The sequence below is a fragment of the Stylophora pistillata genome, chromosome 9 (genome assembly GCF_964205215.1).
Source record: "Stylophora pistillata chromosome 9, jaStyPist1.2, whole genome shotgun sequence".
NCBI classification, from domain to species: Eukaryota; Metazoa; Cnidaria; class Anthozoa; order Scleractinia; family Pocilloporidae; genus Stylophora; species Stylophora pistillata.
The window spans coordinates 20,321,375-20,336,319 of NC_142527.1; the positions used below are offsets into that span (position 1 = coordinate 20,321,375).

A 14,945-nucleotide genomic window follows, 5' to 3' on the forward strand; every position below is an offset into this window, starting at 1 on the left:
AGCTCCTTCACCCAGTCTAGCCCTTCAGCTTGGGCAATGTGAATCCTCTTCATCAGGATGCATTGTCTCCACCACCCCATTGGCTTGAGGCCATTTTGGTGTGGTCTTAATGTGAACAATTCCATTCTGCTTACAATATTCCCGAAATTCTTCTGAGCAGAACTGTGGACCATTGTTTGACTTGATGGTCAGGGGTAGGCCATGGCGGCTGAACATTTCCTCCAGGTTGTCGATTACTTTCTCTGTGACAGTTGAGGTCATGATTGTATACTCATAATAACGGCTGTAGTAGTCCACAAGAACGAGAATTGAGTGTCCAGATGGAAGTTGTCCTAGAAGATCTATGACTAGGTCTTGCCAAGGCCTTTCCAGTGGTGTAGTGGATCTCAATGGCTGGGGTGGGTCTGGACAACATACCTGTTGACATCCGTGACAGGACTTGCAGAATTTCTCTGCTGCCTTATCCATATGAGGCCACCACCCTTTACTTCTTAAATTTTGCTTTGTACTAATGATTCCCAGGTGTGCCTTGTAAGCTAAGCTGATTGCCTGAGATCTGAATTTGTTTGGTAATACAATACGGGTACCTCTTAAGACCAGCTGTCCAATCACACACGGTTCTCCTGCGGCTGGTGCATACTCTTTGTATTTCTCAAATTGGCAAGTTTTAATCGCTTCTCTCATGACTTTTAATTCTTCGTCTGCTTCAGATGCTTCTTCGATCTCTCTGGTAGTTAATGCCTGGGGAGTGGCACTGATGGCTGCGAATTGGATGTATTCTCCCGCTCCATGAGGATGACTCTGTACTTTATCTTGCTTGAGCAGGCGGGAAAGAGGGTCAGCTATATACTCTGCCATGGAGTATACACGATTCGGAAGTCCTAGGGTTGTAGGAGTATTATCCAGCGTTCAATGCGGGCACAGGGCTTGAAACGTGGCCCATAGATGACCTCCAATGGTCTGTGTAACTGCAGTAATGGTAACCTCACAACACCACGCTGATAAAGACGATTTATTCAGTGCAAATGATGTTGACGGTATGATGTTGACGGTATGATGTTGACGGTATGATGTTGATGTAAGGTTCCCTTTCGCAGCACCTGTTTCTTTGTAGCTGAATAGACTTCTCAGATAATGTTTCATCTTGATTAAGGGTCATGTTCGGTTGTTTTGGCTGAGCGCCTGTTGTAGCGGCCGCTTTGCTTGTGCAACGGGCCGCGTGAAAACCAAGGGTATGCGCCAATACGTCTAACAATCAAGTCCGGTGTTTGTTTTTAACCACGGTCAATTACAATGTTACTTTGAGATGATACTCACTAAACTATCCGGATGACTGTCGCAGACTGTCATGGAACATGCCTATGAACGGGTTTCAATAGAAACTTGACTAGCTCATTAATGAAACCACAAAAACATCCATCCTAACAAAACGGTTTTTTCTGCTTTTCTCCACGAGGGAACTTATCTTAAGGTCCCGTATGAAAACTAGGAATGACGGAATGCGTCACGCAACACAAAACAACTGGGAAGGCGTTACATGGCTCCCCTCATACATTGTAAGAATGTATGAAATTACAATGAATAAATATCAAACGAAACAAGTTCTATAAATGTCAATCTTTCTATACGAAGGATCAGTTCAGGCTCCCTGACGGGGTCATACTCCGGTAATAAATGTTCCTTTATCAGCATGCTGAGTCAGTTGTCGCTTTCATGTTTGTTTGGGCAGAAGATCAGAATCAATTTATGGATAGGTCTTTCCAATAGCCTCTTCTTTCCAGACTGAGTGACGAGGAGGAGGACCTTGCGAACAAGCCCATCTTCATTGGGATAAACCTCTGTCACTCTGGCAAGTGGCCATTGGTTCCTATGGTAGGACTTGTCGCAAATAAGGACAATATCACCGACTTGGCTGTTAGGACTGACATCATTCCATTTTCGACGTTTCTGCTGTAGCAAGCAGTATTCTCGTTGCCAGCGATGCCAAAACTGGTCCGACGGCTTTTGGATTCTTCGCCATCTTCATCTCGAGTAAAGATCTGGTCGCGAGAAATTGTCTGGAGGGGGTAAGACTACTTTTGTCTTGAGAGTGAGCAGATGATTTGGTCTGATTGGCTCAGGTGCCTCTGGATCTGATAAATTGTTGACGGTGAGCGGGCGGCTGTTCACAATGTTTTCTGCTTCAGTAAACAGAGTTTGAAGGGCCTCATCGTTGAGTTGTTGGGCGTGGTCATTAAAAAGACCAGTGAGGACTGATCGTACTGTACGAAGAAGTTGTTCCCTTATGCTGCCCATATGGGATGCGCATGGCACGTTCATTTTGAACTTGATGAACTCAATCTTTGGATAGGAGGAAGTTCTTAACAGAGTCGACATTCACTTCTTTTAAGGCAGCGTTGAGTTAACTTTTTCCTGCGACGAAATTAGATTCCTGATCGCATCTTAATTCTCGGACTTTGCCTCTTCGGTTGACGAATTGTCTGAGTGCGTTTATAAATGAGTCTGTTTCCATTGAGTTTAGGGTCTCCAGATGTATGGCACGGGAACTCAAACAGGTGAAGATCAGTCCCTAGCGCTTTAGTTCCCTTTGGCTCTCTTTAACACTTTCCCATATATCAAATTTCAGCCATTGTCATGCTACTTTACTAATTTACTAATAACTTACAAACAATGTGACCTAGGACTGTAAAAATTGGTCAGAATGATGTCTTTACATAGGGCTTCAAGACAAAAAAAAGTTTGCCTCCAATGGAGCTCACAACCTCCTAATGACTATATGACACGAATCAAATTAGCATAATTTATGCAAATTTATTTTTCATATTTCAGTCGGAGGGCTGACAGAGTTATGTATGACAAAATGTTAGAGAAGAACTTTTTCCCACACCTTTCAGCTGTAAATCCTCCAAATTTGGTGCAAATTTAGCCAATAATAAATAAGTTATGAATATTTATTGTGAATCCATCAAAGTGTTAAATTTGCATGAAAAATGTACCTAACATGTCACTTTTTGCAGTAGGAGTTCAGCAGGGTTGGCTATGAAATTGTTGGTGAAGTGAGCCTTCCTTTACCTTGGAAAGTGAAAAATATCTTTACTCCAACCCTCTGTCACACAGTTACACATTTTCTGTCATGCCCAAGCATAATACAATCCTTACTACAATGTACATTTGCTCTTACGTAGATCAATTGACCCACCAGAAGGCTTTCACTTATGTGAATGAAACCTAACAAACTCTGAAAAAGGTGAAAATTACAATGTTTACAATGTTTCAATAAAGTCTACAATCTTTCAACAGTATAGAATCTTTCAACAGTATAAAATCTTTCAACAGTATAAAATCTTTCAACAGTATACGCGACTTTCATAATGGCGGGCGACGAGTGAACACTGGTATCGAACTTTGCATGAGAGCGAGGCCATCCAGTCATCTTTCGCTGTAAAACATAAGAGTTTGTATTGGAATATTTACCAAGTTCTAAAAACGAATACTTTTTCTTCCGAAGTACACAATATTTTAGTACAGCTTTACCGTTATAGAAAGAAGATATAATCTCCTTTTACTCTTGTGGTTTTATTGGCCGAATTAATTACGAGCAATGCCAAGTCACTGTTGTGTACCACAGTGTACTGCGAGAGACGTCCATGGCGAAGACGGCGAAAAGCTTTCTTTCTTCACCTTTCCTTCAGACAAGACACTAAAGAAAAAATGGATCCATGCTATAAGAAGAGAGGAAGGACGAAACTTTAAAGTAAGGAAAACAACGGTAGTTTGTGGTCGACATTTTAGGGAAAGTGACATTAAAAGAACCCTGGCAGGGAAAAACATGTTGAAGCCCGGAGTCGTGCCTTCCTTGTTTGCATGGGTTCGCACTTCGCCGAGAAAACGGAATCCACCAAAAGTAAGGCTGTTCTCTATTGACAAGCGTACGGAGAGGCAAACAGAAAAGGAACCAGCTCAAGATATGACCATCGAAGAACGAGAAGAACAGGCCTTTATCGATGAAATTGAACCAACAAGTGTTGACTTTGGGACACAAACTGACTACACTCCTTACGAAGAACACTTACGAGAAACTATACAGACATTAAATCAAAAGATTGAAGATCTTACATTAAAGGTCTCGCACTTGGAGCGAAAAAATAATGAGTTGAAAAGCAAATTATTTTCTTTGGAGAATATTCAAAATATGAAGGATTCTAGTGCCTTTTATACAGGATTTTCAAATTGGGATTCATTCATGGCCATCTACAATTACCTTGATCCAGGGGAATTGGGTGAAAACATCAATTACTGGCTATCGTCAAATACAAACACTGAGATTTTTTACTATTCTGATGATTCTGGGCAAAGTGAGGAAATTAACCTGAAGAAAGGGAGATCCAGGACACTCAAACCACTAGATGAATATTTTCTAGTGTTGTGTAGGCTAAGGCAAGGTTTTCATGAGGACCACTTGGCACATTTATTTCACATCTCTCCATCTACTGTTAGCAGAATAATAATTACATGGATAAATTACATGTTCCTAAAGCTAGGAACTATTAATATATGGCCAACAAGAGAAGATGTTGATGCAAATATGCCTGAGTCCTTTAAAGAGAAATACAAGTCAACAAGAGTGATTATTGACTGCACCGAAGTGAAATGTCAAATGCCAAGCAGTTTGCAGAAAAATTCAGAGTTATTTAGTAGCTACAAAAACCATACCACTCTCAAGGGTTTAGTTGGCATTTCTCCTGGTGGTGCCATTACATTTGTTAGTCAATTGTATACTGGGTCTATATCTGACAGAGAAATAGTTGAGAGAAGTGGGTTTTTGGATATGACTTTTGATGAAAAGGACTCTGTCATGGCTGACAAAGGATTCACAATCCAGGATTTGCTTCCACTTGGGGTTTCACTAAATCTACCACCATTTTTGGGAGCATCAGCTCAAATGGATGCAGAGAATGTCATACTAACTCAGGAAATTGCAAGCCTTAGGATCCACATTGAACGAGCAATAAATAAAATAAAAAACTTTCATGTTTGGGATCGAGTAGTCCCTTTGCATCAGTTTGGTATAGTTAATCAAATGTGGGCAGCCTGTGCCATTCTATGCAATGCTCAACCAAACATAATTTCAATCTAACTTGATTTGACCAAAACAAAATTCAATTTGATATTCATATTAAGTAATTATGACTAATAATACATTATTAATAACTAAGAAATAATGTTCTGTTTTAATTTCTTTTTAGATACAAGCTGATAATTTATCACAATGTACATTTAAATAATGAAACTACATTATTGTATCAAAATAATAAACTAACTCAACAAGATTGATGTGGCAATGCCAACTCTATTCATAACTATTGTCACTACTTCTACCAATCAACCAACAAAGCTTTAATTAATGAATCTGTACAATCAATTTAATTTGGTCACGTGGAGCAAAAAGAGAAAAAGCTATCAAAAATTTTCAGAAAAATTTGAGCAAAAATTCAATTTGGCTTGAAGATGGTTGCATACAATATGTTTAATGAGCAAAAATACAAATAAGTCACTATTTGTCAGTAACTTTCTGTAACACTTCCTCTAATATCGGTAAGAGACTATCAGTCTCAATATTTAAAAAAAAAATTCTAATTATCATTCTGTTGTTCACTGTAACTCTTAGCAGCAAAATGGATAAAATGATTAAAGAAATAACTAACTAGTTGTTGTCTGAGCTGATTCCAGAAGTCTGGATCAAAAGAGATTCTTTGAACATAGAGGCCAACTTTTGTGTATACAATAAAATCACACCACATAGCACCTGTGATGCCCATTTGCCCCTGAACTTGTGAGTAATACATGTGGTTTTCCTTTAATTTGCATTGTTTATCACTGATCTTCTCCATAAAAAATTTTGAATCATCAGCAGCATTGAGGGGATGAACATTAAAATACTTGTATGGGCATTTCACCTCAGCAATTCCAAAGTGGTAAACGCAACCAGTATCAATGACCCTACTATCTGGACTTGCCCCAAGAATAGGGAAATCTTTGGACACAACCAATCCACAGGGTAAAACTTTTACTGGTGTTTTTTGATGAAACATGAATTTGTGGTATTCTAGTAAAGCAGTTGACTCATACCTTTTCCCATGCTCAGTATAAACTGTTTTGACCTCTTTAGGGTTTATAAGGGAGTCAGCAAAATTGTCGTGGTTTCTTTGTCTCTTTGAGATAGTGTGGAAGTTGGAAGCAGTAAACCTCCACCTTCGTTCTTCAGACCATCTTGCAGAATTGGCTTGTTCCCTTGATTCATTTTCAATTTCATTGATCTTTTTTTCATCTACTTCCAAGCCACGCAGAAAGGAAAGTTCATCATTACTCATACCATCTGGAATTTGTAGAGTTTCATCTGAATTTCTCAATGGCAATTGTGGATAGACCAGATTGACTGCAATAGGTAGTGCAAGTCTTGTTATTGTATTAATATCTGCAACAGCAGTAAAGTTTGCCTCACTATACCCCACTTGATAAGATGTGTATGACCCTTTGGGACATTTACCATACTTTGTTTCTTTACTCTCTTGTACTTGCACGTTTGACATATGCGTAAAGCCACAGTTTGGTTCAGTTGTTGAAAGAGTCGCTCTCAGTATCTGCTCAGCTTTCATGTCATGCAAACAGTTCCTTCTTGCTTCATAGAGTAGACACTTTACCCCAGACCTAGTCTTGGTATCGTTGAGTTTTGTTTTTTCAATAACCATCTCCATGACTGGTTCTGGCTTAATTTTTTTGCCACCTCCTTTCTGGTGCCACTGTTGCAACTTAGATGTGCAAGCTAGGGTGGCTTGCTGGTCAGCTTCATGGCTAAGATCTGTAGTCACTGTGCATTTATATATGGTGAACTTACAAAGTTTAAACATCAGTCCTATCATATGGTTGCAAAGTCCAGCATTCCCTGATATACAAGTGCATACCGCATGCTCCACATTACCAGATATTATATTGAGGGCAATTTTTAATTGATGGGGCAGATCGTTTTTTGAGAAACTGTGACAACACTGTGCTTTCACATAGAAGTAGTTTTCGTCACAAGCACAACGTATTTCCTCAAGATACTCGTCATCGTCGAATCTCTTGCCTTTTTGCAACGCAGTTGGGATGCTATGCTGGTCTTTGTTGGCAATTCTTTTCCCTGTTTTCGCTATGTGTACATCAATATTAGCTCTCGTAAATACGGGCATCTTTTGAAGAGACAGACTCCAATCGTTTGCTGGATATTTTAAAGGCTGCGTTGTGCAAGAAGTCGAGTCGTCATTCGCGGCGCTTGTACTTTGTGATTCCTTTCTTTGGGAATATATTTTGTTTGGATCAGGATCAAATATTTTTTTATCTCTTCCCGATGAAATATAATCGTTGATTCTGAAAATAGAAACGACAAGTCAGGATATCATTTCAATGGTATAGATCGCGTCAAATGCAAGCAAACGTACCTTTTAACGAGCTGTGCTTTCGTTTTTAATCCTTTCCCATTGTCCCCACGACATCTAAGCCAAAACTTCAACTCATCGGTTTTCAATTCTTCGGGTTTTCGACCACACAAAGAAGCTCCTGGTATATCATTCTCACTCAATTTCACGCTACTATCGCTAACTTCGGGCGCCATGTTTGTTTTGCACTTGACTGGTTGGCCTCGGCCCCATGTACTAGTGCCAGTTTTCCCTAGGCATCCACCATTATGAAAGTCGTGTATAAAATCTTTCAACAGTATACAATCTTTCAACAGTATAAAATCTTTCAACAGTATAAAATCTTTCAACAGTATAAAATCTTTCAACAGTATACAATCTTTGAACAGTATACAATCTTTCAACGTTTGTATGGGTAATCCGGTGAATGGTATATCTCAAAGCAATTTTTGTCGCTGGATATATGCATGTACCGGTTACACTGCGGAGCTTTACAGTAACTTTGAACTCTTAACTGTTTCTTCTCCTTCTGCCAGCACACCACACAATGTTTCCTTTCTTCACCAAAAGCAGGTATGTGTTCCGTCACAAATGATGGTGAAGGAGCTGGCTGTGAGGCGGCCTGGGTCACCGGTGACCCTTTCTCTGGAAAGTCACAGAGTCCACGTACTACCTCCTCTCTGAAGTGAACTAGAGAGTAGGCAGCTGGCCGCCTCAAGGCCGGCTCATCAGGAAACTTTCTGCGGTGTTCTTGAAACAGAATAAAACCATTTACAATTGCAATATCAATGAGGTGGTAGAATACAGTCTTCCACCACCTACAAGATTTTCTATGTACATTGTTAGTGCCTAAAATTTGATCAGACCTATCTACTGCATTCATATACTGATTATAATTACCAATAACTGCAGGTTGTGGAACAACTGTGCTGCTCCACCCACCATGTGCAGACTTAACCTTACGGGTTGCCTGCATCTTGACATTTGCATTGTCAATAGTGGTCAGCATAGAAACTACCTTATTATCCAACCACTGTAAGGCCAAGCAGGGAGGGTCCCTCCCCCACCGAATACTACCTCTATTTTTTCCTTTGGCCCATACTTTAGAATCTTTGAGATTTTCTGGAAAATCTCTCCTATTTTCCCTAATTGTGCCTGTGGCACCTACACCGCGAGTAAATAGGTCCTTGAAAAGGGTTACTGAGGTATAAAAATTGTCTACATAAAGATGGTAACCCTGATTGAGATAGGGGGATATCAGCTTCATAACAACATCATAACCTAGCCCGTTTGCACTGATTTCCTGCCCTGCAACTTTACCAATGTAGACATTGAAGTCAATGGTATAGCCGTTCGAGCTGTCTGCCAGCACCCAGAGTTTGATTCCCCAGCGGATAGGTTTGTCCTTGTTGAACTGTCTGATGCCAGACCTATGCCTAGACTTTACCATCCTTTCGTCGACCGCTACATTACGCCTAGGTTGATACAATTCTTTACACCTAACTTTGAAAAATTCTACAAGTGTATTTACTTTACGCAACTTATCACCTTCTGTTTCACAAGCCGGGTCAACAACATGAAGCATCGCCATTAGGCCTTTGAAGCGTATCAAAGGCATAAAACATTTTCCCCACAAGCCGTGATAAAGAGATTTTCTACTCCAGTAATTATCTACGACATCACTGACTCTTACAAGCCCAAAGTAGATGAGGATGGCCGTCTGATCTCATCTGCAGTGCACTCTAGCCAGCTTCCGTCCCTTTTTGCATAGGACTGGTGGGTTTCAATATGCTCATAAGCATAACTATTTGTATGACTTACAATATTATTGATCAACTCTACAGTAAAAAATAAATTAAAAAACTCAACAGCTCTTGTAAAGGCACCACGCACTAATCGCTGGCCAAGGTGAACGCCGACGGGATGGGCTGGACGAAATGGCAGCGGCTGATTTCCAAGATCTTCATCAGCATATCCCTCGTGCAGTTGCACTGCAGGCCCACGTGCCACTTGACCACGACCACTTGCCCTTCCACGTGCACCATCTCCTCTTGCCCGTCCTCCTCGCACACGAGCACGACCAACCCCACGACCACGACCACGACTACGACCCACCCCACGACCACGACGCGGAGAGGAAAGAGTTGGGGCACCACGATGGGAAGGTGGATGCGGTCTGGCTGCTCCACCATAGAATGATGAAGCATTAGAGGAACCTGTGAAGTGTAAACAGATTTCAGTATAACAGAGAATAACACAGAACATGATGCAGTACATGCAAAACAAGCAAGACATAATTCCTTCCAAAGAAAATTATACTCACATGAGGCTGCATTGGTGTTTGCTGGTCCTGGAGGAGGGACATCTGGTAGGGGAACTGCACATAACAAAAACAAATAATTATTCATTGTATCAGTGGAAAATAAATGCATAATACAACAAAAGAGCAAAGTTTGATCTACTCAACTGATAATAAAAGAATACCTACCTGAAGGATCAGCCACCCCTTCATCCTCCACTTCCATTTCACTCTCTGACCAGTGGAGAGTGAAAGGGAATTCACTATCGCTAAAAAAGAAATTGAAAACAGAAAAATTTAACAGATTGGTCTAGAGAGAGTATGAGAAACAAATGAAAAACGGCAACAGCGCCAAATCGCGTCAGAAAAAAAAGGAACGAACGCAGTGAATTTGAAATAAGAATTCGAAATTGAAGCGACGCCACAGGAGTGTCACCACAGCAACGCGTGCCACGTCGGCCAACAGCAAATCCCCTTATGCACAAGGTCAAAAATCGAGAAATCCGTTGAAAATTCGAAAGGTATTACATCAAATCTTAAAAACGAAGCATTTTTCTGTAAAATAGGTTAGAAATCAAGAGTCAGGGGCGCCGAAAATGATGTTTTCTTGAACAAGAAATGAGGATTTATCCGACGCGATCTCCTCGTGGTTTCATTCCACGAATTTCAAAATACGTTCTTACCTTGAAATATCTGATTCATTCGCCAGAAGGCGATCCAAATCGCTTTCTTCACCACTATCCAAGCCTCCAGTGGTTTCGTTCACTTCTTTAACGGAAGAATCCGAGTGTTCCGAGTCGAAATCTTCGAAGCGTAGTCTCTTGGCATTTGACGCCATTGCTCTCACTATGCTCACATCACCAAGTTCGAATTACACTGCGTGGCATTCGCTCTATATATGGCCGATTGCCTTGAAACTTGGCCAGTGATTGGCTAAATCTATAATCTCTTATTGTTCCACATTTGACGTCAACCGAATGTAACGCAACAATTCTACAAGCCAGCGAAAATATAGGCCAGATTTGTCCTAATTTTTGGCGTTGATATGGTAAAGGGTTAATGTACCAATGTCCAAAAACGTCCATACCAGAATATGTGAAAGGTGCAGCGGGAGTGATACGTTCTGTTGGGAGGTTCACCATCTTCTGGACTTGAGCAGGTCCACGAAGCTTGCGGTAAATAGTACAGTTTCGGAGGTGTTGAGAAACAGAGGAACGTCCATTTATAATCCAGTAACCGGCTTGTCTAAGTGCATTGTGTGTCATACCACAGCCTTGATGATGTTGGTCTTTACTGTGGTACTGTCTGATCAAAAGTTCAGTTATGTGACTCTTCTTGGGCGCGAGAATGGGATGCTTTACTTCATAGGCCAAGGTAGCCTTCTGAAGTTGGCCTCCAACTCTGAGCGATCCCTCTCCATCTAGAAATGGGTTGAGTCTAAAGAGCCAGCTGGTTTGTTTCAGTTTTTTATTTCTAGTGTGAGCATTCTGGCGGTTCTGGAACATGGGGTCCTTGTCGCTGTGATTTTGGAGTACTCGAATCTCCTTACCGAAATACTAGAACTGCACCGGCTTCAAGATTACTCTTTCTGCTAGGCGCATTTCTTCCACAGTGAGTGCTCTATCAATGGGTCTTGTGTTGTGCTGTTTGTTGGGACGATTCTTCTCAATCATTCTCTGGATGCAAACGATGCTTCTTTTCAGGCGGCCAAGGGATGAAGAATGGTTAAACCCATCTAATTCCAAAACTTCTGGAAAGGTTTTCTCCTCCTGGTTTTCTCTTCCTGGTTTTGGGGTGTGACTCGGTTTGAGATAAGGACCGCCGTTTTGACTTTCTTTACTTCAGTATCATCGGGGTTCAAATCGGGAACTGGATCTGTGTTCTCCACAAATACGTCCTTCTCCCACAAGAAACTTGGACCTTTGAACCATGGTTCGTGTTCTGAAAGTTGTTTGGCGGTCGCGTCTCGTGAGGCAATGTCAGCTGGGTTATCGGTGCTGGCAACATAGTGCTGCTGCTGTGGTTTTGATCTGTCATGGATGTGGTGTACACGGTTTCCGACATGTGTATGGAAACGCATTGCTTCATTACGAATATAACCCAAAACAACGGAGGAGTCAGTGTAAAATACTTCGGCTAGGACTTTGTATTTGAGCTCTCTGCTGAGCATGTAGGCCACATTGGCTGAAAACACTGTGGCTTTAAGTTCGCGACGTGGAGTCGACATCAGCGTCAAGGGTGCGACTTGAGCCTTACCCATCAAGAAACTGACATGTATTTGATTTGAATTGTTCACAAGTCATACGTAGGTTACTTGGCCAAGGCCTATGTTGCTAGCATGAGAGAAACTATGTAGCTCAGTTATAACTGGCTCACCAAAACTGGGGGGCTTGACACACCTTGCAATCGTAATTTTCTCAAGGAGGGGGAGTTCCAATCTCCATTTTTCCCACTGTGAGTGATTGTGGCTGGGTATGGGATCATCCCATTCAATGCCGTCATGGCATAGTTCTTGAAGTAGTTGTTTTCCCACTAAGATAACTGCTGCTACTATGCCTAGTGGGTCGTACACTGAGCTCACGGTTGAAAGAATTCCCCCTGCGGGTAAGAAGTTTATCTTTAAGCTCTATACGGAATCCAATGGTATCAGTTTTGATGCACCAGTAAGTACCTAGAGAGCACTGGACAGGTAGGACATCGAGGCAGAGATCTAGATCCTTCAAGTCTTTGGCGCGATCTTCAGCAGGCAAGGCATCCAGTACAGCCTTGCTGTTGCTAGCAAATTTGTGTAAGCGTAAACAGGCAGCTGAACACATGATTTTCGTCTTGTCGATGACATCAATAGCATCTTTGGGTGTAGCGAAGGACTTTAATCCGTCGTCAACGTAGAAGTCTTGTTGTAGAAAATCTGCTGCTGCTTTCCCAAATTGCATTCGACCAACTTCGGCTGTGGCTCTAAGACCGAAATTGGCAACGCCGGGTGAAGAGACAGTGCCGAACAGATGGACGTTCATCCGATATTCGCAAATTTGACCATTTAGATCGTTATCCTTAAACCACAGAAATCCTAGAAAGTCTCTGTGTTCAGCGTTTACGTAACAACTATGAAACATCTGTTCAATGTCGCATGTTACTGCTGTTTCTTCTTTTCGAAATCTTGAGAGTACCCCAACGAGACCATTCATCATGTCAGGCCCTTGTAAGAAGTGTTTGTTGAGTGACTGATCTTGGAAAACAGCACTGCAATCGAAGACTACTCGAATCTGATCTTGTTTCTTGGGGTGATAGATATCAAAATGGGGCAGGTACCAGACTTTTCCAGCACTGGTCTTCAACTCCTCTGATGGGACGGGACTGGCGTGATTTTAGTAAAAAATCTTTTGCATGAACTCAGTGTAGTGTTTGATTGTCTTGCTATTTTTAAGGAATTTCCACTTAATTCAGAGTAGTCTTTTCAGACATTGATCACGATTGTTAGGCAATATCACATCACTGGTTTTGAACGATAGGGGCATCTCGCAATTTCCCGTTTCATTTTTGTGGATGTTAGCGGTGAGAGTATCGCGGAAACATTTGTCTTCCACGGACTCACTTCTTTCAGTTTCTGGGATGCTTCGGGTGTAGTGAAGTTCACTGTAGTCCAGTTGCATCATTTCCTTAACTTGTTGAGGCAAGGTAACATTTTTGATATAGTGCTTCGTAGCAAAGGACACGACAGGGTCTTCTTTGGAACTGTTGCTTGTTGGCACATTGAAGACTTTCTGAGGGTTTTCTCGCCATATTGCGATGCGGTTGACTGTTGCATAATTTCTTCTGTCTTCTCTTTTGTCGAGGCACACACGACCAATGACTGTCGACCCGAACTTATACTCTTCGGCCCAGGGTTCATTATCTGTGCCGTAGATGATACGTAGAGGCTGGAAGGCGGACGGAATGTTACGGCCAATCAGCAATCCTATCTCAGTGTTAGTACAATGGTGAATGTGGTGGGCAATCCCTTCTAAATGTTTCCAAGACCGGGCCATTTCTGGTGTTGCAATTTCTTCTTGACTGGCTGGAATTTTCTCTTGTGAATAGGCAAATGGAACTTTAATAGACTTGTGTAGACCGTCTATGTCCTGGATGTGTAATCCATTGACTTTCTGAGTGCGAACACTGTTCACGCCTGGAATCGTATTTATTTCCAGGTTCACCTCTTTACCTTGTACCCCAAGTTGTTCGAGGAGGGAGTCTGCGATAAAGACGTCTGTTGACTGGTCATCTAGTACTACGTAGGTGGGTACTTTAGCTGAAGGATCATTTTGGTGGAAAACTTCCAGGAGAACTATCCTTGCACAGGAACGAGCTGACTGGTTTCGTCCACAAACTTGAGAGCAGGCGGAACTGGCTCGGCTAATGTCTTCCCTCTGATGTCTGGTCGGATCGTGAAGTATGGTGGCGTGCTTCTGTTGCACTGTAACTTTTCTCTACTGCAGTCTTTAGAGACATGTTTGTTAGCGCTGACACACCTAAGGCAGATCTTGTTCCTCATCAAGAAGTCTTTGCGGTCTTTTTAGCTGAGATTTTGGAACTGCTCGGAGTCTTTCATCGCATGGGATTTCATTTTGTGATAGAAGCAATATGCACTTGCATTAGGTGGAGTTGTTCGTTTAGTATTTGGTGAGTTGCTTGCTGGAGCATTCGGAAGGCCTGGCTGTTGGGCTTGGATTGCTGCCACTTGGGATTCTTCGTGTGGAAGCGTTGCCTCACAATCATCAACTGAAGGTGATGTGGATGTCAAAGCAACATTCGAAGATCGGGTATGAGCAGATTGGCGACCTAAACGCTTGTTTCGATCAGGGAATGTGGAACCAGTTGTTCCTGGACTCTGCAGGATTTGAGGGATGTTTGTTCTTTCTGCATGGTAACGTACTTCTTCGGGGAACTCTTCAAAGGGTGGAAAGGCATCTTTCACTTTTTTCCTTTGAAACTTCAACAGTTCATCTGACCACTTTGCTTTGAACCACCCAGGTAGCTTTTCCACCATAACTTGAATTTGCGAAGGATAATTAAGAACTTTAAGACTTTCAATATGTTTGCTTGCAATTTTCACTTGTTGCAAGAAGTCACTGAATTCCTCCAGGCCAACTGTGTCGCTCGGTCCGATCTTCTGCCAAGTTGTCAACTTCCTCTGGAAATCAGCACCGATTTTG

At 41.8% G+C, this 14,945-nt stretch overlaps 5 protein-coding genes across 5 annotated transcripts; 1 reads left to right on the plus strand and 4 right to left on the minus strand.

The window, feature by feature from the left end:
- Positions 1-24: 24 nt before the first annotated feature.
- On the minus strand, positions 25-858 carry LOC111343565 (uncharacterized protein K02A2.6). The gene has a single exon (XM_022950751.2). It carries the CDS (start codon positions 856-858, stop codon positions 25-27), a length of 834 nt encoding a protein of 277 aa, XP_022806486.2.
- A 2,501-nt stretch (positions 859-3,359) lies between these two features.
- On the plus strand, positions 3,360-5,330 carry LOC148723729 (uncharacterized). Its single transcript, XM_088733026.1, has one exon. The coding sequence runs from the start codon at positions 3,602-3,604 to the stop codon at positions 5,135-5,137; it is 1,536 nt and encodes a 511-aa protein (XP_088589152.1). The 5' UTR covers positions 3,360-3,601; the 3' UTR covers positions 5,138-5,330.
- Positions 5,331-5,633: 303 nt separating this feature from the next.
- On the minus strand, positions 5,634-7,727 carry LOC111324070 (uncharacterized). Its single transcript, XM_022927558.2, has 2 exons — positions 7,479-7,727; positions 5,634-7,407 (listed from the first exon to the last, which is right to left on the minus strand). The coding sequence occupies exons 1-2, from the start codon at positions 7,649-7,651 to the stop codon at positions 5,634-5,636; spliced, it is 1,947 nt and encodes a 648-aa protein (XP_022783293.2). The 5' UTR covers positions 7,652-7,727.
- Positions 7,728-11,488: 3,761 nt separating this feature from the next.
- Positions 11,489-12,013, minus strand: LOC111343555 (uncharacterized). Its single transcript, XM_022950742.2, has one exon. It carries the CDS (start codon positions 12,011-12,013, stop codon positions 11,489-11,491), a length of 525 nt encoding a protein of 174 aa, XP_022806477.2.
- A 238-nt stretch (positions 12,014-12,251) lies between these two features.
- LOC111342465 (uncharacterized) lies at positions 12,252-12,938 on the minus strand. Its single transcript, XM_022949549.2, has one exon. The coding sequence runs from the start codon at positions 12,936-12,938 to the stop codon at positions 12,252-12,254; it is 687 nt and encodes a 228-aa protein (XP_022805284.2).
- Positions 12,939-14,945: the final 2,007 nt, after the last annotated feature.